Source organism: Acomys minous, assembly GCF_964271855.1.
Source record: "Acomys minous genome assembly, chromosome: 4".
NCBI lineage: Eukaryota > Metazoa > Chordata > Mammalia > Rodentia > Muridae > Acomys > Acomys minous.
The window spans coordinates 107,466,015-107,491,034 of record NC_140486.1 but is presented as its reverse complement, the minus strand read 5'-3'; the positions used below and the strand labels follow the sequence as shown (position 1 = coordinate 107,491,034).

General features: G+C 35.9%; 1 protein-coding gene and 1 long non-coding RNA gene across 11 annotated transcripts in view; one reads left to right on the top strand and one right to left on the bottom strand.

The window, feature by feature from the left end:
• Positions 1-25,020, bottom strand: part of KANSL1L (KAT8 regulatory NSL complex subunit 1 like) — an 85,816-nt gene that overhangs the window by 7,000 nt on the left and 53,796 nt on the right. For 6 of the 7 annotated variants that reach the window (XM_084780648.1, XM_084780649.1, XM_084780647.1 and 3 more), the window contains 4 exons: positions 12,524-12,686; positions 10,346-10,453; positions 2,509-2,637; positions 596-717 (listed from right to left, as the gene is read on the bottom strand). In XM_084780648.1, coding sequence (XP_084636774.1) covers positions 596-717; positions 2,509-2,637; positions 10,346-10,453; positions 12,524-12,686 — 522 coding nt within the window. The remainder of the gene's footprint in view (positions 1-595; positions 718-2,508; positions 2,638-10,345; positions 10,454-12,523; positions 12,687-25,020) is intronic. The other variant, XM_084780650.1, reaches the window with a different exon arrangement.
• Positions 1-25,020, top strand: part of LOC311596818 — a 63,072-nt gene that overhangs the window by 1,472 nt on the left and 36,580 nt on the right. The gene's annotated exons all lie outside the window — the stretch shown is intronic.

Sequence of the window (25,020 nt, the reverse complement as noted above, 5' to 3'; positions counted from 1 at the left end):
GAAATCAGATTATAAGATGCCAAGAAAGCCAATTAAATTAAGAGTACTTCTCTTTGTAACCAAAGACATCTTTTTTGGAACATATGTAATGCATATTTTGTGTGGAAACCCATACAGTTATTTGAAGAAATTTAGGGGCTCCTGCGTGAAGATGGCTAGTGAAAGTCTTCGTGTATGTACTTCTAGCCCCTGAGCTTCAGACAACCCGTTTAAACCCTCATACCTGTAACCTCTCTACTTTCTGCCTAGGTGGGGGGGGGGGGGGAGAATCAGTAAGAACAGCACAAATCCCACATGCTCATTAGCAGAACTGTGATTAGCTGTGGATGTTCAAGAGGCCATATGATCATAAGTTTTTAACAACAGCAACAAAAAAGAATCCATAAACAAAGAGTAAAGAGCTGCTAGCTGCCAAGTGAAAACGTTTTACTTAACCATACTATTTTGTAATGTGATACTTCTAAAACATACTAGTAAATAAGTCTGCCATGAATTAGCAAAATAATGAGACAGGTTTTTTTTTATCAGCTTGGTTCCTAAAATCTATAAAACTATTTTAAAATTTAATGTACAACCAACATTAAAAACAACCTACTTGTGAGGATGCATTCTGGGTTCTTGATGTAACATTGGCATTAGAGACAGCAGTAAAATCACAATGGGGACCTGGTTCTGTACGTTGCAAAGCAAATTCTTCATATCTAGTTCTTTCCCCTGCTGTGGAAAGAAACCTTCATAATGTCACAATTGGAAAATAACCACATGTATTACAATTATTTTTCCAAATAAGTGAGAGATGATTGAACCTTATTTGTTTTTGTTTGTTTGTTTTTAAAGACATAATCAGAAAACAGGAGAAAATTATAGAACAAGAGTCTTACTTATGTTCTTCTACCAAGTAGAAATTTCCTGGGGCTCAGTGTTTTCTGTCTAGTCCATTTAGTATTATTGTTCCATCAACAATCTTTTCCATCTTCGGTACCCTATTCTTTTTTTTATGCATCCGATCAATCTTTGCCTGTCTTACTTTGTGTGAGATTTTCTCAAGTTAACTGTCTGGATTTTTATTTTTATTGAGCTTCATTTCTTTTTAATCCATCTCAGTAATTTCTAAAGGTGCTGGGTTTTGATATTCTTTTGAGATAACATCCTATGCCTGTTTCATGAATGAAATTCATTTTCTCACAATATTCCTTTGATATCTACTTATATTAGTATTATATGTTTCTGTCAAGTTCTGCTTTTTTTCCCCATATTTGTATTTATTCCCTCATTTAATGCTTTTATCTGAATTACTTCACTATAAATTGTCTTTTTTAATATATTTTCTTCATAATGTAAAATGAAATAGGACCAACTCCATATTTACATTCCTTCAGTTGTAAAAAAAAATATTCTTTATGGTTACTTTCTTCAAATCATCAAAGTCCACATACTGAAATTGGTAATTGCCTTCCTGTTTTCTTTCATCCTAGAAGAATTCATTTATCAGGGCACTATCTGGTAAGGGTGATGCCTAATGAACTTATTTTTTTTTAACTATCACCTTATGTCCATTACATTTGAACATATTCATTTTTATTTAAATAATTAATCTATATTTCATATCTATTAAGAGATTATAATTCTCCCTTGTATTGGCACGTGATCCTTGCTTGTCTGCTCTTAATTGGCACTTAAGCAGAATCTCTAGACATATTTGAGAGCTTGTTCATTTTCTGCCACAATGTGTTTGTTCAGATTACAACCATTATAGGTCTATTATTCAAAGTTATATTCTAAGAACACTAGAGATAAATGTAGATTCATTATATAAAGTTATATATCGGTATATTTTAGATATAATCATTTTCTAATTTATTAAGCTTGTCTGTGTTTTTGAAACATTATGCCTGGGGAAGATTTAACTAAGAATATCATATTATATTCATTAGGACAATGAACAAGAACCAAATGTACACAGATTACTTTCTCTTCAAAACATATCATGCTGGTTTTCTTCTTTATCATCATTAACAATAACTGGAATTTCCTAAGTCCTATAACAAATCATTAGAACAGCCCTGTCTCAAATGTTACCTCTTGTTCATCTTAAAAGTGTAAACAGAGAGACTCCTAAGGAGAATTGCAAAGGGTCATTCAAATTTGTTGGTTGAGTCCTGACCACTTTCTCAAAATCTGAAAACTTTTAGTAATGTTCATAAATTTCTGTCCTAATATGAGTCTAATATAATCTTGGAGACTAAATCCAGCACAGATGACAGTTCACAGAAGGCAAGTAATTGAAAACAGGAAAGAAATCATTAGTTGTTGTAAAGTGGTATCTACCCATATTTCAAATTTTGAATTAGGTACATAAATATACTCATATGGACATAGGTGTTTCGGGTAGTTAGTGACTAGCCTGTTTTATAAATTCTTACAAGACCAGAGTTCTTTGAAGAATATATATATATTTTTTAATTTTCAATATGTAACACTGATGGTCACATCTTCACTTTAACCTACCTAATGCTGTTTCACTCAAGTGTCTTTTTTTTCGTCCCTGTAATAGTTGTGCAGATGACTGTGACCTTATTTGAGGCTTACACATAGGTGAATATCCATTTCTCCACTGATTCAGAGAAGTACTTTGTACTAAAACAAATAAAGAAAAGCCATGTGACGTTTTGTCCGATAACAGAGACAGTGAATATGACAAAATGTTTCTATTTAAAATGTGGAAAATGTTAAGATCTTAGTTCAGTTACCAAGAGGGATGGCTCCTGAGATAAAAATTAATGAAATAGTAGGATTCCCCAAATATGTGCTCAGGAAATGCTCAATTTCCATTTTTTCCATACTTAATTTATAAGTGGATAAAAAGAATGTGCTATGCTCTCAATGTCTTCAAAATCAGTGAGCATTGGTCAGATCTGTGGATCTTGGCTGAATTTCAATTTAATTTAAATCCTAAAGTTATCATCCCCAAATTTGTACCCTTCAGCATCAACTGAGTATCAACATGGTCATGACACATGGACTCTGTGAAACCAAGAACCTCTTTTCATCCAACAGAAACAATAAATACCACTGTTATTTAACTTTAAAAACCTAAATGTAAAATAATTTTAAGTCAATATCTTTTTATAATAGCAGCTGTCTTCGGGATAGGAGGATTCAATAAATCCCTGAAATAGGCATCTCCCATGGAAAATGTGCCATAAGTGTTAGCTTTATCGTCATGACTTCTATCCAACTGAACCTTATAGAACCTCAAGAATTGGTCTAGTCAGCATATTGGCTCCTTTGGGAGAGCAGGGGATAAAGGTTTGGAAATGTGAAAAGGAATAGAAAAAAAAATATGTAGACTCAAGTGTCAACACACACTAAGGGCAAAATAAAAGGCCTAGCCTAATAGCAATTATCAGGAATCCAGTCACAAGATGGCAGAGTACTCTAAAAATGACAAGCCAGAGTCTTTATACTGTATGTATAGATGTACACATCTCTCAGCAAATATGTATAAGACTCAAAATTTAAGAAGCATCTCTGCAAAACTATCGTGGACTTTAACTGAAGAAAGCCTAAGTAGAAGTAAAAGGGAAAGTGATTACCACAAAAATATGTTTTTCTAGACCTACAAGAAAATAAATATTGCAACAGACAAATGATCTGAAGTAGCTGGTGACTGTGAAAGCCAGTGCCTGCCTCACTCAGCTAGGCTACTTAGAGAGGTTGTCACTCAGATTACAAACTCGCGTTCCATAGAGAAATGGGTAGTTAAGGTAAGGTCTTCATCATGCCCCAGTTTGAAATGTTCTGTGTAGTCCCAACTCCAATTTGAAAATAGTTTTGATTTCAAACCTCTGTCTTTCTCACTGATTACTGCAAACAGTAGTGGTAGAACAGTCCTAGCCATAAATATCTTCAAATATGAGTGTGCGGACTCCTTAAGAGTCTTCAGTACCAACAGCATCACTAAAACAACAATCAAGAAGTAAGCGAGCCATCTTAAGAAGCAGCTTCTGGAGTGGTCCCTACGGGTACATTAAAAGGTCTCTAAAACAATGAAGAGAAAGAAGCAAGACCTAGAAGCCTTTCCAGGGAAATCTCTGAAAAGAAACATTTAGATTTTAAAATGACAACTAATTGAGCTGTGTAACAACATAACTACAGCTTAGAAAATAAAAATTTGGGCTGGAAAGGCTTCTGCAACTGAATGAACAGAATGAAGAAAAGAAAATGCACCATAATAGAACAGAGTAAATGAAGAAGAGCATTTGAAGAGACAGCTCTGAATTTTTCCTGAATTAGTTACATTCATTCTTAAGGTTTCAAAGAATTCACTGGCATGCCAAACGGCAATTGTTTTAAAAATCTGTTCTGTGTCACAATAGTACAGAGAGATAAATATACCCTAAAAGTTACAGGAAAGGAATTTAAAAGAGTCTGTAAAGGAGTGAGGATTAGTGAAACTGGATGTAAGAAAACAGTGACCAGGGAAAATGGAAGATTTCTAAAGACATCTCAGATTCTACTCAACAAAAGGAGAGAAAGTGTCAAATAGAAAGTAATGAAAATAAAAGTAATTGTCACAAGCTTCACAGCGTAACTAAAGGGCAGAAGTTCATATCAGTAGTACACCTTTACTGTCAGTTGGGTATTTTAAGCAACTCCCATCAAATGCCTTTAGGGGACAGAGGATAGAAAGGAGGACCCAGTCTTCGTTGTCAGAGCTTAGGGGTCTTTCATTAGTTCCCTAAAGTGCCTTAAAAAGAATAGAGGTAACAGCTTGTAATCTAAATATCATTGAAGAGAAAGAAAAATTAGCCTTTTAGTGTAAATAGATAATTGTGTTGGGGTTAATGTAGACATAAAGAGATTACAAAACGTGCTTAGAGGATCATACTGCATGAAGCAGCCTGAGCCCTGTGTTTGTTGATTGCTTATAGGTTATGCTGCTTGTACTCCTTGCAGCTATTCACTCTAAAAAAGATAAGTAAGCACAACTTTGATATATTCACAAAAATCTAGAAACAACACAAAGAATTTCCATAGCCCTTTTCTCAGATAATCTGTATGAAGGCAAGGTCTTCTATACACCCACATAGTTGTCAAGAATCAGGAAATTTACTAGCTCATATATAGGCTTCTTCATAGTCATCAGTTATTCAATGTAATGTTTATGGAGTTTTAATCATGTGGTACATCCCCTAGGTCTCTTAAATAAAGTCTTATCTCAAAGATCTCTGATCCCTTATTCATACTCTGTAATACTTTGATAAGGACAGGCCTTTCAATTGCCTTTGCCTGGCATTTCCTCTTGATTAAACTAATCATGTATTTACTCAACTTTACAGTTTGACTTTACCTGCTTCCTTGTCTGTAGTCAATAGTGTAAAACATAATAGGATAGGGTAAAGTTCTATAGCGAGCCAAAGATCTGTCTGCTTACCTCACACATTTACTCTGCAGGAATACCAAGCTATCTGTAGATACTTGGAAGCACCATGTTGTCTTATGTCTCAATAGTATGTATTATTTTGATTATTTAAAGTGTTGTCGTTGTTGTTGTTGTTGTTGTTGTTGAGACAAGGTTTCTCTGTGTAGCCTTGGCTGTCCTGGACTTGCTTTGTAGACCAAGCTGGCCTTGAACTCAGAGATCCGCCTGCCTCTGCCTCCCCAAGTGCTGGGATTACAGGTGGGCACCACTGTGCATGGCTATTTAAAGTCTTATAAGTCAACATTTCATGTAACAACATATTGCATAATTGTGCCAGTGTCTGAATCAGCTGAGACATACTTGAAATACAGAGTCTTGGGCCCCACACCAAACTTCTTGAATCTGAGTCTTCATTTTAACAATATTCCTCAAATAATGTGCTTGCATGTTGAGTTTGAGGAACAGTGATTTGGAACCTTCATCTTTGTGTAAATTCTTAAGTGGCATATTTATCTTTCTGGAACTCCTATTTCTCATCTCCCTTAACCTCTCTTTTTTCCTTATCTTAGGAAGGTAATAACTATTACCCTGTAATAGTTATCCTGGTTGACCTCCTCCTTTGCATTGTATGTGTGTATAATGTGTATATATAGTATATTTGTATGTACATTGTATAAATATTATATATGCATTTTATATGTCATATATAATATTAAACATATATCATTCCCAGTGTTTTACCTATGATTTATAGTATGCTTAGCACAGAGTTCCTTTTCAATGTGGAACTCTTATTTTAGACATAAGAAGAATCCTAATCCTCATTTGAGTTCAGAATGATAGGGAATAAGAATAGGGGGAAAAAGAACATTGCATTGGTTTGCCTAGAAGCATGTCAACATGAGAACTCAGGAATATTCCACCTTATACTTGTAAAATTTTCCATTACATGTGGCATATGACATGTCACTACATTATTGGAAGATTCAATATCAACTCATTTCCTAACATTCATACTGCATCCTCATTTCAGAAAAACAGACCATTAGAAAAAATATCTTGTTACATCATATATGTTCATTTTTGCATATTCCTTTTCACTAAAGAAATGTACATTTTTGTAATCCACATATTTCAAATATGAAACCATAATTTAAATTAGAATCTAAGTGTGAACGTATTTTTATCTCACACCTACTCATTATTGTGCAGCTGTTGTGTAACATTTCTCTGACTAGGTATCCTGTAGCAGCTAGACTTCAGCTGCTATCACTGTCATCATAAGCAGCTACTATAACTGTCCTTAGAATACCATAGTTCTGGGCATCCAAAGAACTGTGTCATATAAAAGTGCCTGAACATAGCCTGTATTTTTTAGCACTGCCTCTGTCGTCTTAAGCATAGGTAATTCCTCCTTGCTGTAGGTGTTTTGATTTTTTTATAACGAAAAACTTTAAAAGACAAAGGAGACTCTATAATAATGACCTCCCATAAATGTTGCACCTATCTATAGCATAATCAACTAATGAACAATCTTGTTTCATCTCACTCTTGCCAACCTTTGGCTGTAATTTTTAAAAAATCTAGACTTTTTGTGTCATATATCAACATAAATATCTTTTAAAAATCCTAACTGATAAAGAATAGGTATAGTTAAGTGGCACAATGCATTATTAAAAATGACAAAATACTTAATGTAGAATAACAAGTTCATGTTCATATTTGGATTGTCTACAAAATGTATTTGTTAGTAAGTTTAAGTTTGTGTATATACATATATATACAATATATATACAAATATATATAATTTCTTCATTAGAATTCCAACAAACTCCTTATGTTGAACATGATTTATATAATAACATTTTACATGGCTATAATTGTTTAGGAAAACAGATTTATAAAATTTCCTTCCACTAAATTGCAATATTCTCTTTCATTCTTAGGTGAATCTTTACGATATCTTTGAAAATTGTATGTTCTAGTATATCCTTACCCAGTTAACATAGTTCTGTCATATTTAAGTTGTTGCTAATATTACATTATCACAAAAATGCTGAGACATTTCTGAATAAAGACATTTGTATTTAAGATTATGACTAGATTTTTAAAAGTAATTAGATCATATTACAGAGTTTGCAGTTCAATAAATATTCTCAGTAGGTACAAAAGCAGTTTTAAAAGTCTTATAAGTGAATTTTAGTGCCTCCTAAATGGTCTATATCAATCCTTGGTGTTATTTTAAATATTCGAGACTACTGTTTTTATTGTAGTAATAGATTTAAAATATTTCAATTTATCAACTAGATTGACAATCACAAAATATCTAACACAAGTCTTCAGGAAATGTTATATTCTTGTTTACATTAAAATTATCACCAGGCATATCTAGTTTTTCTAATTCTTAAGACACTGTCAACATACAGTTCCTTAGTCCATCTGAACTACTTTATCCAGTCATTACTGAGTTTTACCGAGTTCAAAATAAAATGTGGTTACTCAGAGCACAGCCTTTCATCCACTGCCCCTACCCATACCACGCTGTGATTTGTATTCCAGAATAACAATACCCCTTTTGTTTTAAAGTACCTAATATAGTTTAAAGTGTTTCAGACACTTGTTGGCATATAAGACTACGTCATTTGTTATTCTTGTCATTGGTTTAAAGATTTATATGTATGGTTTGTCTGCAGGTATATATGTGTATTGTTTGCATGCCTGGTACACATGGAGGCCAGGGAGGGTGTAAGATTCCTGAGAAACTGAAGTTGTAGACTGTTGTGAGCAGCTATGTGGGTGCGAAGAACCAAACCCGGTCCTCTGCAAAAGAATGCGTGTTCTTGACCCTAAGCATCTCCCCAGCCCCTTGTCAGTGGTACTTAGTGACAAAACCTTCTTTCTATACTCTTAGGAATACACAGTACGTCTTTTTGTCTGTTTTGGGACTTCTGTTTATGTTTTTAGTTCCTTTGAGTTATCTTTTATTCAGTACCACCATCCTTTAATAATTATAAGGATAAAGCATTCTGATACATGAATTTGCTATTTTGCAACAATTTCTCTGAGATAAACTTGTGGCGTACCCAAGAACTCCAGGAGTTAAGAGACTGAGACAAAGGGACCAAGAGTTGAGAACAGCAGAGCTGTCGCAGAGCTGTTTCACTGTGTCCCACTTAGGCCTGGAATAATTACTGTAGCCCAGCCTTCTCTAATTCTGGCAATCCTCCTGTCAGCCTTCTGAGTGCTGGAATTGTAGAAGAATTCTTAATAAATGTAACTTTAAAATTACATCCTACCCAGGTGTGGTGGTCCACACCTGTAATCCCTGCACTCGAGGAGTCAGAGGCAGTTCAAGGCTAGCCTGATCTACAAAGTGAGTCTAGTACAGCCTGAAACCCTGTCTTGAAAAACCAAAACCAACTAAACAAAAGGGACTTCCTTGCCTAGTGTACTGGTGTACACCTTTAGTCATAGCATTAGGAGGAATAGGAAGGCACATCTGGGAGCTCCTTCCAGGATCGTCAGCAAACAGAAACTCTGTCTCAAAGAAATAAAATGACAAAATCCTCTTTTGGTTCTAATTAAAATTCTCTGTATACAATAAGATACAGAAAGCAGACATTTTAAATTACAAAGTGTCTTCTGCCCAAAACAGTGTATTTTCCTCCATATAGGAACATCTCTCATACTATGTCCCTGCAAAGCTGCAAATTTAATATTAAAGTTTTTTCTATGTAAACCCTTGCTTACTCTAGAGACAGTGCCATTTGTCTTGAGTAAAGACTGTATTCCTTTACATATTTTATCTAATTAATACTGCAGTTTGTTTATTTATTTATTTTTATTGTCAGTTTTCTCCTTTTGCCTCCCAGTGCTCTTAACTGAACTCAGGGCCTTTAAACACTTGAGTCCCCCTCCTTTGCCCTAACATGGCTGGTGGTTAGAGTAGAACCCACTCAACATGTTTATTGTCCTGTGGAGTTTTGCAGGTAGATATTTTTTACCTGGGAATAATTTGTTTGCTTTCTTTTGATACTAAATTTACAGGTTTGTAGACAATCAGAAATATGATTTTTTTTTAAAATTTTATATTGCTTCTAAGCATAGACTTCTAATCCTTTTCAGAGAACTCAAACAGTTCAATTTCCTTGAGGATTTATTATATAAATTTTTATTTTTATTTAAAATTATTGAAGCCAACTATGATTTATTGTGATTTGTTGTGAAATAAGTGTAAAATTTTTACTCAGAAAAACTAAAAATACTATATATTAGAGTGATTCTCAGCTCTCTTGATCATTTCATGATTATACTCTTCCTAATACAAGCAAAATAAAACCTATGCTATTACATGGTTTTGACATATCTCTTCATATGTAGTTGAGCTACATTTCTTTAACACTGTGAGTTTCTTTTATGTTTTCCCCTCTTCAGTACTCTTAATGAGCTACAGAATATTTTAAGATCACCAATTCTACTGTAATCCCAACTTACATTGCACTAAATATCCAAACTAATAAATAGAATCGGTATCCTTAATTTTACCATATATGAATATTATTTTCTATTGATCAGTGCTTCATGACACTCATTCCTCCTAGAGCTGCTCCCATGTTCATTTATTCACTCATGCATTCATCTATCCACTCCTCCTCTCCTTTTCTCCCCTCATTTTATTCCCTTTCCCACTCTCTCTCACCTCTCACCCTCTCCCTCCTGCCCCCATGTCCTCGGACCACGGGCCTCCAACAGTAGTCAACCCACATGTTTCTCAGTGTATATGTGTGACTTATGGAAAAAGTAGTAAAAATTAAGGATTTGCATTTATTCTTTTGTTAAATTTTATTTACTTAGGATTCAAAAAAATGTAGATGATGTAAAAACACGTACAAATGCACACAATTTGTAAATGTGACGTACCAGGTGGTGGTGATATGATACAGTTGCCTACAAATTTATTTTCAGCAAGCTCTCCTTTTATGTCATTCTTCTTAAATAAGGTCTCAAAATGAAGATGAAGGGGGATTTCTGGAAAAACAAAATAAATTATCTTTGTTAAATACCACTTTCCATAGCCTAATACTAATTATGTTTCCTTTTGCTAAACAGCACATAAGCAAGAAAAATAAAAAGTTTACACAATAAGGACTTTAAGTAGAAGTATCAGAATATTTTCCAAAGAAGGTTGGTGACCATGTTTACAAAGTTACTATTTAAAAAAAAAAAACCAAAGTTACTACTTAGGTATACTTAATCCACTCTTAGACCTTTCTTCAGTGTGTAAGTAGTCACTATAAATCTAACAGCTTTCAGATGAATGAACACAAATGCACCCAAAAGATCCTCACAGAACATTTAAAATAATGAAAATGCTATGTTTATATGGTGCTAGTCGTTACACAGGGAAACACTGCTATAAGCAAAATACATGGCTATATTGAGTTTCACATTCTTTTTACATAATGGGTACTAAGTGAAACTACTTGCATAAGGACTAACATCCACCGAGAAGCTGTGTTCCTTCAGACAGAGATTAAGGAAACGCAGTTGTAAATGCTGATGTATTTTATACTCAAAAAGAAGTCAAGTTACAATCAAGGTGTGCTTTATATTTAATTGCATTAATTGACTGTAAGAGGGGTGGGTTTACACAAGTGCCACAACACAGGCATGTGGAAGGCACAGGATGCCCTCATGGACATCAGTTTTTCCTTCTGTCACTTAGGTCACTTGGGACCCAGACAACTGATTTCTGACCTGTATATAACATGGCAAGCTAACAACTATAACATACGCACACACGTAAGGATTATGTAGAATGTGAAAACAAAATCCCTTTTATAAGCATGAATAACAGACACTTATACTGAGAAGCACTTTTAGAGAACATTTAGTTTCACCTATTGAATATTTTCCAGCAATAGGCAAATTAGTCATGATCTCATACATCTAGACAAAAGACGTGTCTGGATTTTAGGCAGTGAGGTGAAGGGGTTTCTTTTGAGAAACCCTTTTGAGGTGTGCTTTACTTAGTTGTTGGTGCTTTTGAGACAGGATCTCACTGTATAGCCCTGGCTCACCTGGAGCTCACTATATGGGTCAAGTTATCAAACTCACAGAAATTTGCCTACATCTGTCTCAGTTCTGAGATTAAAGGGGTACATCACCTCGCCTGGTTCAAAGGATATACTTTAATGGCAAGTCCATGTATAAATAGAAAAAAATACACTTTAAAATGTCTAAGTATCAAGGACTTCTACAAAAACATGAGAAATGAAATGGGAAAATAACTTACTGTGCTTTTAAAATGCTGTTTAAATTTTTCAAGATTTTGTTTTCCAGTTACCTAAGCAACCTTGTTTCTCTAAAGACTCATCACTGCTCTAACAAGAATGCCGTTGTCTACCCCTGTGAATGGTGGGCACGGGCTATAACTGGAGACAACCCTGTTTCCTATGTGCCTCCCTCAAGTGTCTTGTGGACTTTTAGCCAAGTATTTTATTTGCTTACGTTTGTATAAGTTGTATATTTATATATGCTGTTAGAGCTAGAACACGAGAACCATAATGGGCTCTTTCCACTTACATTGGGTACTAGCTAGTACCCAGTATAGAGGAGCTATTAAGATTTTTGTCAAGTGCAAAGCAGCTTTAACTTGTAGGTAAAGAAGCTAATCTGACTAGACTAGGATGTCTTAGATTTGGAGGATCTATCTCATCCTTCAAAGGTACATCAAGAGAGAATCAGATTAGTTAATAATAAAGCACCCTAATAAGGGGTATTAGGAATGTGAGTCTGGTGATGGATGGACTCAACTCCTGGCTCCATTGTTCATTCACTGAATGATCTTGTAATCACTACCTCTCCAAGCTTAGTAAGTGCGTATGTAAGGGAAGGACAACACAATGCTCTCATAGGGTTAAGAGAACTAAACAACATATCCAGGATCCTTGGCACACACAAGTAGTTCCTGGGCTACATGATAAGGTCCCATCTTAACAATCTCCCTTCCCCAAAAGCAAACTCAAAACATTTTTAAGACATTGCCTGTACTTATAAGATTGTATTTCATTACTTAATTTTTATGAGGTAGCTTACCTGATGGCAATGACAAAACAGGATGAAAAGAGGAATCTAGTTTTGAAACATGTTCTCCTAACAGGTGAGACTTGGAACTCTGTTCCCAGTTGTCCCAACTTAAAGGTGATCCCATGTAAGGTATCTGTGTGGTATTTAAAAATGCTTCTTTTGAAGGTAACGTCTGCAAGAAAAAAATGTGAAGGCTTCACTTTCTGCTTTAAGACTTGACCAAGACAGTTGAAGTTATAATGCATATATTATCTGGATGACACCAGAACCAAGTCCTGGCTTAGTAAGTCACCTTGATATGATATAGAATGAGAGAAATTAATGCATTTGCCATGTATCTGGAGAGGTGTGACTAGCCTCTTCTGGATTTTTTTCAAGTAAAGAGCAATACTCATGAAAATAAGTTTTTCTGCCACCATAGGAAGACATACTAAAAAAGGGGGGGAGGGGTCCAGAAAAGTGCATGTCTCTTCTAACTTTGGTTATATTCAATTTCCTTTAAAAATTCTTTATATAAACTAAATTCCTTCTATAAAAGCTTTACACATGTGCAGCTGTAGAGATGGCTCAGCAGCTAATAGCACTTGCTACTTTCCCAGAGTCCCTGAGTTAGGTTCCCGGCACCCACATCAGGCAGATCAATCACAGCCACCTCCAACTCTGACTCCAAAGGAACTGACATCCTCTTGTAGCCTCCTTGGGCACCTGCATACATGTTGCCCACATACACATATATTTTAGAATTATATGTTAAAACCTTCACGTTTTTGTCAGATGTTTTCAGTTAACTTTTTTATTGTTTCCATTATGAAAGATTTAACTTTTTAAAAAAGATTTTTACTGTGTATGAGTGTTTTGCTTGCATGTTGAGTATCTGGTGCCTATGTAGGCCAGAAGAGGGTGACAAATACTCAAAACTGGAGTTACGTAGGGCTGTGTGCTGCCATGTCTATGTTGGGGACGGAACTCAGGTCCTCTTCAAGAACAAGTACTCCTAACTGCTGAGCAGTATCTCCAGGCCTCTTGAAGTTATTTTAAAACAAAATTATCTATTATGTACTAAGCATATCCCCACAACTATGCCCAACTTTCTCATTCTGCCAATGTCTTTATGGTTTCATTTTGTCTTCAGCAGGAAATAGAAATCCAAGTATATTGTCCATATGTAATAATTATTTGAATTTTTCAGTTACTTCTAAAATCTTTGAAATTCTAGTTAGCCATGCAGAAATGTTCTCAGTTTCATTAATACATAGAAAACTGACCAAAGGAGATTTCTTGTTTTGCAAGTGATTATAAAAGGAATGACATTAATTTATTAAAATTTCAAATGACGTGTGTGGGGTTGGAGAGATAGCTCAGTAGCTAAAGAAAATCCTTGCCATGCAAGGGTAAGAATCTGACTATACCCAGCACCCATGAAAACTCCAGCTGTGGCAGCATGCACCTGCCAACCTAGTGCTAAGAAGTGGAGACAAGAGGATCTTGGAGGCTCAGTGGTCACTTAGTTTAACCAATTGATGAGCTCTAGTTTCATTAGCACACGCTGCCTGAAAAAATAAAGACTCCCAACCCACGTGATCTGAAAACTTCCAGACCCAAGTCTTCCTTCTTTTTGTATGTGAAGGCCACCTCTCCTACAAAAATGTTGCTATCACCTTTCAAAGAATGCTCTCTAACAGCAAAGGGGGACCATCACAACTGTACCCAGTGCAGAAATCAACAGAGCATAGGGAGCTGCTTTATTGGCTGTCCAGTGCAGAGTAGCCAGCCTTGAAACCTCATGCACATAACATGTGTGTTTAATGAATATAATCAAAAAAAGACAGTATCACCTTGAGAGTGGGAGGGGGTACTGGTCAAGTTTAAGGGAGGATAGTTGGGAAAGGGTGGGGAGAAAATGATATAAAACTATGTAAGTATGTGCACATGGTGGTGTGCGCCTGTAATCCCATCACTCTGCGAGGCAGAGGCAGGTGGATCTCTTGAGTTGGAGGCCAGCCTGGTCTACAAAGCAAGTCCAAGACAGACTAGGCTACACAGAGAAACACTGTCTGAGAGAGAGAGGGGGGGGGGGGAAGAAAAACAAGCCATTTAAATTAAAAAGAAATAAGGTGGTGAGGAAAGCACTGATCTCCACATGTACATGTACACACCCACAAACATACAGCTATACCTCCACACATAAAAACTAACCTTTAAGGATGATGTAGGTTGTAGGAGGATTTTGGTGTACAGTTTACCAGGATGTATTCTCTTTGCCAAAATAACTTTTGGTTTTGTTGATTTCATATATGTTTGGTTTATATTCTACTGATCCCTGCCTATCTTTAGGTTGCTTTAATTTGTTCTTTTACCTTTTTATTCCTGTTGTTTGTTTGTGTGTGGTGTACAAGGATACACACGTTTATGTCTGTGTGCACTTCTGTGTGTACTTGCACTCGCTACGTGCATATGTGAAGAGGCCAGAGGCTGATGGCAAGTTATCTTTTCCTGTTGCCCTCCACTTTACTATTTATTTTTGAGACTGCATTATTTAACCTGATGCTCTCCAGCAAGACCCAAGCTGCTCTTTTTTCTTCTCCCAGCATATACCATCATGCCTGACTTTTCATGTGGGCGCAGGAGATCTGAACTTGGGTCCTCATGCTTGAAGAGCAAGCACCTTATTGCCTGAGCACCTCATTTACTCTGTGTGTGTGTGTGTGTGTGTGTGTGTGTGTGTGTGTGTGTGTGTGTGTGTTCCTATAGACTCCTAGATTCCTATTGACTTTTTCAATATAATATAAATGATTCTTTCACTTTTCTCATAAAACTGTAGGAAATACGTAATCCTATTTATTCTTTTTCTTGCTGTATAACACTGTTAGAAAAATTTTGCCCAAAAAGTTTTTATATGAAAAATTCATACATTTTAATTTAAAAGGTATATTTAAAAGGTAATTTAAAAGGTATAAAATTCTATGCTGACTTTTTGTCTTGGGATCTTAAGAAACTTAGATTCTTCTCACTTCCCTTGTTTCTGCCAAGTAGTTAGCCCTGGACTCAAGACCACCAGTGATCTCATCTCGAAGTAAAATATTTTCTGTCTTCATTTGTTTTGTTTTTCAAACAGGTTTTTTCATAATGTGTGTCCTTAGTCTCTTTGAGCTGCTTTAACTAAGCAATGTAAACTAGATGGATTGTAAATAATAGAAAGTTCCAGAGGCAGGAAAGTCTTACATGACAGTGTTGACAGATTCTTTCTATGTCTATTGATGGCCTGCTTTCTTCTTCATAGGTGTATTTTTACCTGGAATGTCACATAGCAGATGTGGGGTGGTAGCTCTGTGCAATTCACTTGTCAGGGAACTATTTTCATTCTTGGGGGCTCTGCTCATTATCTAACCTCTTCCGAAAGGCCCTAGCTATAAATACCACATGGAAAGTGAAATTTATATATGTGAGCTTGGGAGACGCATTTTATGGAATCCCATAATGGCTCTCTGGGAAATTTTATGTCTTGATCACTTACAAAATACACCCATTCTCTCTCCCAAAGTGTCACCTCACTCCAAGTGTTGACTCAGAAGCCCAGCATCTCTTCTTCATATGTATAGTAAGTACAAGTAAGAGTTCAGACTCAATTCACCCTTTAGGAAATTCCTCTCCAGCTGTGAACCCAACACATTATATACTTCAAAAATAAACAGTGAGAGAGGAACAGGACATATTCTCATCTATCTACCCAGAAGAAGAAAATATTTGTGCTGAAACAATCCATTTTAAAATATAAGAAACAACAAAACACCCTGAAAGAGTTTTTTTTTTGTTTTTTTGTTTTTGTTTTTGTTTTTTAAGAACAAACAGACAATAGACAGTTTTGTGCTTATTGCTGGGAGATCTAAAAAGTAAAAACATGTATGGCTAGAAATCTGTTGGTCAGTACTGTTAGCTAAGTGATCCTAATTAGCACTTTAAATGTTTATCCAAATCAACAATTTATACACTTTCAAGTGTGAACTGAATATTCACATGGATAGTGTTCTTACACTGAATCATAAAACAAATCTCAGTAAATTTAAAAGGCCTGACTGGAGGGCAGGAGAGATGATGGCTCTGCGGTTAAGAGCACTTGCTGTTCACACAGAGGACCTGGCTTTGGCTTATCTCCTAGCACTGACTTGGTGATTCACAGTCACCCATGACTTCAGTTTAAGGAATCAGACACCCTCTTCTAACTGAATGCACATGGTACACACACACATGTAAGCAAACCACTCGTGTACATTTAAAAAAAAAATCTAAAAGGCCTGACTGAAATCATACAGAATGTGTTTTTTAAATCACAAGAAAATATTAAGATAATACTATGATATTTGGGGATTCTAAGATTTAACGAAAATCACAAGAAATCAGAACATACAAAGAATCTAGAAAAAAGAAAAGGAATTAAGCCTTAAATAGGCAATATGAGCCCTGCTAATCTGATACTCCCATTAGACTGGCTAAAATCTGAAGCACTGATTATCTTGTGTTACGGCATATACAAGATAGAATGCTCAGGTAGCTAGAATGTTGCTGATGGCGATGTAAAATACTGCTAAAGATGATGACAGAAAAGAAGATGTACAAGACTACATCTGCAGCCTTTATTAATATAGCACCAAGTCAGCAGCAACCCGATGGCCAACAGCAGATAAACTATGATAGTCACATAATGTAAAGTTGTTGCTTTATGAGCTTTTCCCTCCTTAGTTCCTGTCTTCTTTCAAGCCCCTTAAAATCATTTCATTGTATTTTATCTCAGGTGCTTTGTTTTATTCATCATTACAGAACACACTGTAAAACTGAAATATTCAAATCTCTATATATGGAATTGTCCTATCCTCATTCTGTTGTCTATACTGGAGCCGTTACCAAGTACATCCTACTTACTGTAAGTCACAGCACTCATTCACCACCGTCCTTCCCTTTTTAAATGTGCACTAAACTAGTCATAAATTTTTGTCATCACATATATCAATAAGTCACTGAATTTCAAAAATATTGCTAAGTTTTATTGAGATTACCTTCAATTTCGATGATAAAATCTGTTATTTAGGAAGATATTTTACATACTACATAAAAACTATCATGTTTCTATAGAAAAGTTATGTGGTCTTAGACGATTTACAGCCTCCTTTTGGGGACATACCTTGCTTTTTAAAAATATGGATTTAAATGGTTCTCATGTGGTAAGTGTTTTAGTCCTGATAATTTGTTGATGCAATATACTCCCTGTCGAATGCATATCATAATCATCCTCACTTTGTTTCCCTCCTAAGTTCAGCGCAATTGTCCGTTCAGAAACTCCACTGTCATCTAGCACCTCAAGGAGCAGTTTCTATGGTGGTGCCATTCTGATGCACTACAACCCATGTGTTGTTTTGATAGCTTTGCTTTCTCTTTAGAAGCTTTAATATGTTATATTTATTCATAAAGTTCATGAGAATCTGTTTAGATATCGGTTGTTAACTTACTTTAGTTGATAATACTAAATAGTTAATGGATTTGTTCAACTGTATATATACACATTTTCTCTCATGTCAGAAGTATATGCTTTTTGTGTTCTAGGTAGTTCTCTTGGCCTTATATTGCCATCCATGTAAAGACAGATAATCCCAGCAGTATTTTAATTTATAAAGATGCAATTTTGTTTATGAATGTTTGTTACAACAATCTGTTCTGGAAGTTAATCTAACTCCTTCCACTAAGGTCAGCTTTAGGTTCTTGGTCTTTTTCTTTCTTTTCTCCAGAAACCTCTATCTCCTCATTTCTCATTTTCATTCTATGGTTTTCCAAGAAACGGTATTCACTAACATTTACATCTTGTCCTTTTCCCGACTGAGTGTAAGCTCCATGGAGGTGGGAACCCTTCTGTCTTCTTCACTACAGGATCTCCAGTGTCTAAGCACTGCCTGGCACGAGGTAGGTAGGAGAAGGAAGGGAAGGATATATCAAGCATATTACTGTCAAGATCTAAATATTGCACTGATTACGTGAAAGCCTGTTTTCGTGATAGAAGTCCTGCTTGAATGATGCTGCATATACATGTTTGGAAGTTGTTATCTGCCAGCTTTAACCTACTAGAAGTTTGCACTTTGTAAGGCTCATACATATTAATCAGTGTTGTTATAAAAGGAATAGAAACATGTTTGTCCTGAAAACTGTTCCAAAATAAAAATATATTAGGCAAAATAATAGTAAAAAGAAATATGAGATGGATTGGAGAGGTCACTCAGTGGTTAAGAACACTTGCTGCTCTTCCAAAGGACCAGTATGCAAATCTCAGCACCCACTTAACTCCAGTTCTAGGGGATGTGACACCCTGGCCAGAGACACACAGAGGCAAAACACAAATATAAATAAAATAATTTAAAAATAAATACGAGAAAATGTAGCACAATATTGGACAAAGGTGATTACAAATGCTATTCCTCACTAGCTTGGAAGAATTATACATAACACAAAGAATAAGTACAGGGGGACACAAAACTAAGGGCCACACAAAGCTTAGAAATACGATAATGTTTATTCTGAAGGTACACTTTCCAGTCACAGCCCTGTGGGGTCTATATAACAAAATCACATCATGAAGTAGAGAATCAGATTTGGTTCATGTTTTAGCGTGTCCTAACTTGGTGTTGAGTCTACTGTTGTTAGCATTGTCTGAGACATTTTGCAAAATGAATTCAGCAGTACCATAATTGTAAATACGGAACTTTTTTCCATTTCTTCTCTTCTTAAACTTCCCTTTATCATATTAAGTCAGTTAAGACTAGTCCTTCATTCCACAGAATGTTTCTCTGTATCAAGTCTTTTTCCTTGCAATCCACGTCTTTATTGCACCCATCTATTCTAATAGTTACTTGTTCCTCTAGTGTCTCCCTATTGCAAACTGACCTTTTCAACGGCACCGTAGTAATTACTCAAAATCAGTACTCATGACACTTCACTTCCCCCAAACAAAGCTCCTCAGCGATTCCCCAGCACTACTCTTGTTTGTTGGATCCGTGTTGTCCTCACTCACACTTGATGAATACTTACCTGGCAGTCATTGGGTTGTATACCCTTCTAATGTTATTTAGTCTCAATGCGACCCTTTAAGGTATCCAACCTGTCTTTCCTCTTTGATTTCTTAACCGGGATCAGCTATGTTTTCCAAAGCAGACCCCATTTGGAAAGTTACTTAATGAGAATGGACATAAATTCCTTCCATTCTTTCAAGTACACATTTTTGCTGCAACCCCTTATGAAAAGATTTCTCTTTCTATAAGACTGCAGAGATGACTTAGCAATTAGGAGTACTTTCTACTCCTTTGGTTTTAGTTAACAGTAATCATGTCAGGTGACTTAGAAGCTTCTGTCACCCCAGGTCTGACCCTGCTGGCTTCTATAGGGCCCCGCATTCATGTATACACACCTACACCTCTTTAAATGAAAATAAATATAAAGATTTTCTTTAAAAGATTTGTTTCTAAACAAACAAAAAATATTTGTTTCTATGTCCTCTTGACTCTGGGGATGGCCCGTGATTTGTTCTGTCCTACAGAATGCAGTGGAAATTATATTTGTGGTTTGTATCTCCCTTCATATCTGTTGTCTTGGGGACATTGCTCTTAGGTGACATGAAAGGAAGCCATTTTAACTCATGGAATTGAAGTAGCCAACTGTTAGTACTATTTTCCAGAAGAATGAGTGAGGCTAGCTTCTTACAGGGTGGCACAGCAGTACCCATAAGAAATACAACAGGCTTGAGGAGTAGCTCTTAAGTATGATGATCCAAGCTAGCATTCTGTTCTCAGCGCTGCCAAAAGAGACAACTAGGACTTCCGTCCAGTGTGTTTTTCAGAACACATGTGGAATGACCAAAATGTGCCACTCTCTTCTAGGAAATCACTTTCAATTCTTAGTAAAATTTGATACCATCCAGACTGATCCACAATTATATAAGACATATTTTCTTACAGAAATAATTGTGTACATGTAGTAAACAGAATTTCTCTAACTCATAAATTCATTGCAATGTAGAACTGTTGAATGAGGCGTTCCTTTATCATGATTACTTTTTACTATCTAAATAAGATACTCTTTATGGAGTAATGAATGATGACAAAGAGGAGGCTGAGGAAGAGCTGGTTTCTTAGTATCTGACTACTATTAATTAACTGATACTTTTCACTTTCTTTTCTTTATTTAATTGGATACCTTATATGCTGGAACTAACCTGTTTCCTATATCAATATCATTCATTATTTTTTCCTGTAGAATATTCTCTCTGTTCTCAAAGTACAGGAAATTATCCTCAGTTTTACTTGGGTTGAAACTTATTTTGAGTGTCTTATTTCTCCAACAGGAATTTAAATCTATGTAAAATCATATCACTTTGAACTTTAAAAAAAAGATTATATATACAATGCTCTGCCTGTATTTACACCAGCGCACCAGAAGAGGGCACCATACCTCATTATAGATGGTTGTGAGCCACCATGTTGCTGGGAATTGAACTCAGGACCTCTGGAAGAGTAGACAGTGCTCTTAACCTCTGAGCCATCTCTCCAGCCCTACTTTGAATTTTCTCTATTTTTTTTTTAACCATAGGATGAACACACCTATACATATTTTAGATATTATCCCCTTTCCTGTTTTTTATTTTTTACTTAAGCATTTTTATTTTAGGTAAAACATAAAGTGCCTTTTAATCATATAAACAAAGTATATAAACCTAATCATTTCACACTTTAGAAAGGAAATGAAAACATTACAATTAGAAGTTTTAGTATATTATTAAACTATAGTTTGTGCTACTGGACCATTTTTTACTAAAGTACCAGCATATAACTGGATATGCTATGAAGCAGCATTGATGAGCTGTTCTGCTGAATACCTTAGAAACACTACCATTTTCTCACAAAGGGTTATTAATGACTTTGGCTGAAAAAACACTGAAAAATGAGTGGTTCTGCCTACTTTCTATATGTTAAAATAGTCAGTCTTAGCCTGGTGTGGTGGTGCATGTCTTTAATCCCAGCACTCGGGAGGCAGAGGCAGGTGGATCTCTGAGCTAGAGGCTAGCCTGGTCTATAAAGAGTTCCAGGACAGCCAGGACTATTATATAGAGAAACCCTGTCTCAAAAAACAAAACAAAAAGATTAACTCTAAGCTTTACTCCAGTTTTTAAATGTTAGGTGTACTGGAACTGGTTTTGTTTTGTTTTTTAAAATAACTTAGCTTGTAGATTATATGCTAGAAACTACTGAATAATGAAAAAAAAAATCTCAAATGGTTTCTCAGTTTTTCTTTCTTTCTTTCTTTCTTTTTTTTGGTTTTTTGAGACAGGGTCTCTCTGTGTAGCCTTGGCCATCCTGGACTCACTTTGTAGACCAGGCTGGCCTCGAACACATAGTGATCCGCCTACCTCTGCCTCCCGAGTGCTGGGATTAAAGGCGTGCGCCACCACGCCCGGCTTATTTCTCAGTTTTTCATAGTCTTCATATGGCTGTGTATTATTTAGGTAAGAGTAGTTCCTGAAAGTGCAAATACAACTTTTCAGAGCAACACTGCCAGTGGTGAACTAGTTAAAAGGTCACCTACTAATAAAATAAGTTGGATACATTTACATAGAAACAAGGAAAGAACACAAAAACAAGAGAAATAAAATAGCATAGGTAAGCAGGAATCTTAACATTTGTGTGTGTGTGTGTGTGTGTGTGTGTGTGTAACTAATAAAGAAAATGAGGCTACTGATTTGAGAGCATGATGAGAGAGAGAGGTGTTGGAGGAAGGAAAGGGAAAGGAAAAAATAAAAGTGGTTAAATTTTAATTTAAAATATATTAAATTTAAAACTTTAAAAAAAGAGAGAAAATCATTAAAGGGAATGGAAAATACCACAAGAGAGTATAGAAGACAAATGAGGGGTCTGCAAATAAAATTGTATTTATAAAACCCCTGATGAGGTCATATTCCTTATATTATAGTGTAATAATTTATAACTTGTGAATAGAGGAGATTGCAAACATGACTACAAAAACTCTGACCTTTCCCCACCTAGCCAAATTCTCAGCCAACTGTCTCTACTTTCATCAGTTACACATAAAATAACCACAGATCTATTACTCCAATAAATTTAAGATTTAAGAATCTTAAAATAATCCTGTGTTATCTTAATTTAAATAAAATTGTCATTTGAATATTATGTAAACTGTTTGTACGCCTAACCAGCCACCACCTACATCTTTATTTTAATCACCACACAGGCAGGGTACCTCACGCCTGGCAGAGTGGGTCTGGATGGTTTTCCTCTCCCCAGCACAATGCTAAATCAATCCGTTCTTCCCTGCCCAGTGCTCTTCCTTCCACTTCCACATCAAATGCTCGTTTATCTGCCCACTCTGCTTCCTCAGAGCCTGGTTGTTTGTTCTCCCTTTCCCCTTTTTCTTTTTACTTTCCTGGATATACCTACGCTTACTCCCACATCCATACACAGCCATAAAATTTAAAGCTAGATTCAAGTATGAGAAAAGATGCAATAATTGGCATTCTAATGTAAGCTATATTGAGAAATTTACCTTGAAATCTTAAGCTGTCTATTCTTTCCCAGTGTTACAGGGGACCGCCCTTTGTCAAGTGTTGGTAGGGTGGCTTCCTGGTACCTAAAGGCTGAAATGCCAACTCTGTATGGCAGAAGGCTGCATAGCAATTGACAATAAAGAATAACAAGGATCTAACAACCACCACCACGATCAAGGTACAGATTGTAACTGTAATACCAAATCACCATAGTGCCCTTTTCTGGCCAACCTGACCACTCTCCCACAATGTACTGAAATACCTGCAATGTCTATTACCACAAGTACAATTTTAACAGAAAACTTCCCTGGCTTTCCAGCTCTCAGATGGCAGACCATTATAATTGACATTCTTGGCCAACTGGCCTTCATAATCTACGACCCAACTCAAGCTAAATCTCCTAATCTGTCTAAATCGACCACTTTTCTTCCCCCACCCCCATTTTCCTACTGGTCTGTTTCTCCATAGAACTCACAACCTATAAAAACTACCCGAGTCACGTTGTATACATACATACATATTTATTACTCCTAGTTAGCTTTTGAAATTGCTGGGTCTCAGGAATTAATATATATAGTGGTGGCTTGTATTTCTTGTATAAGTAATGGCCCTTAACACATTTTCAATTTTACCAGTGTATAACTTGGATATGTTATTTTATGAAAGCTGTTCAAGTCTCATATTTTCATTGACAAATGTTTTATTTTGATAAAATGGAACATACTACTGCCCATTTTAACCATTATGGCCTATAATTCTGTGTTTATGCCAATTTTACGTAGCATCTTTTTTTTTTTTAAATGTTTGTAAAACATATCTTAAATATATATATGCATGTGTGTACACACACACACACATATAAAAGCATATATGCATAAAGGCAGGCATGGTGGCACATGACTTTAATCGCAGCACTCAAGGGAAAGAGGCAGGCTGATCTCTGAGTTCCAGGCCTGTCTGGCTTACATATTGAGTTCCAGAACAAAATAGAGGCCCTGTCTCAAACTAAACTAAACTTTTAAAAAAACCTAATATATGCATGTGTGTGATGTGTGTGTTTAACAAATGCTTTCACTCAATATGTACTCTCAGACTTAATGCTTTTGTTGGAAATAATGTTATCAAAGGCCAAATTAGCAATATTTTCTAGTTAGTGATATATTTCAACTTTTTAAGTAGTGACCCAGCCAAGAACATGAAGATATTTTTTTCTCTAGAAGCCTGCTTTCCTTGACATTTAGGCCCATATTCACCTTCCTCTGTCTTGAAGGATAATTCCAGATCTACAAAAGAGTATTACTATCTTGCCTATATTACAATTCTTGCCTGAAAAGCTTAGTTCTTAAAATCGCTCATATCACATCATTTCTGTCCTTTTCAGTGTGAGCTGGGAGTGTCCTAATGATGCACACACAACTCTCAAAAATTCTATGAGCCTCCTACGTATTTCAATGAGATCCATGTCCCTAAACCAAAGAGCTCTTTGAGCATTCTGAACTGTTAGCCCTGCTGAGATGACTGACGGTACTCACAGATGACTTTACTCATAAATTAAATGCCAGTATCTCTGAGAAGCGGTTGCCTGTACCTTGGCTCACTCCACCATGTGTTATTTATCTGTCTCCCTCCAAAATGAGAGTTTCCCACGTTATTAAGTTCTAGTTCCTCTTCACCCAATAGATCCTTACTCAATTACCTATTCTGTTTTAATAGTTCACCAGGTGAATCCAGATCACAAGTTCCCCCAATTTGCTTGCAAATTTCTTTTAGTAAATATTCAAAATCACTGTCCTAACACTCGTGTAAAAAGTGGGCCTTGCTGTGTATTCCTGCAACCCCCGCTTTGGGGACCAGAGGAAATAGGCAAGTTCTAGTGTTTCCAAGTCAGACAGCCTCGCCAAGAAGGCGGGTTTAC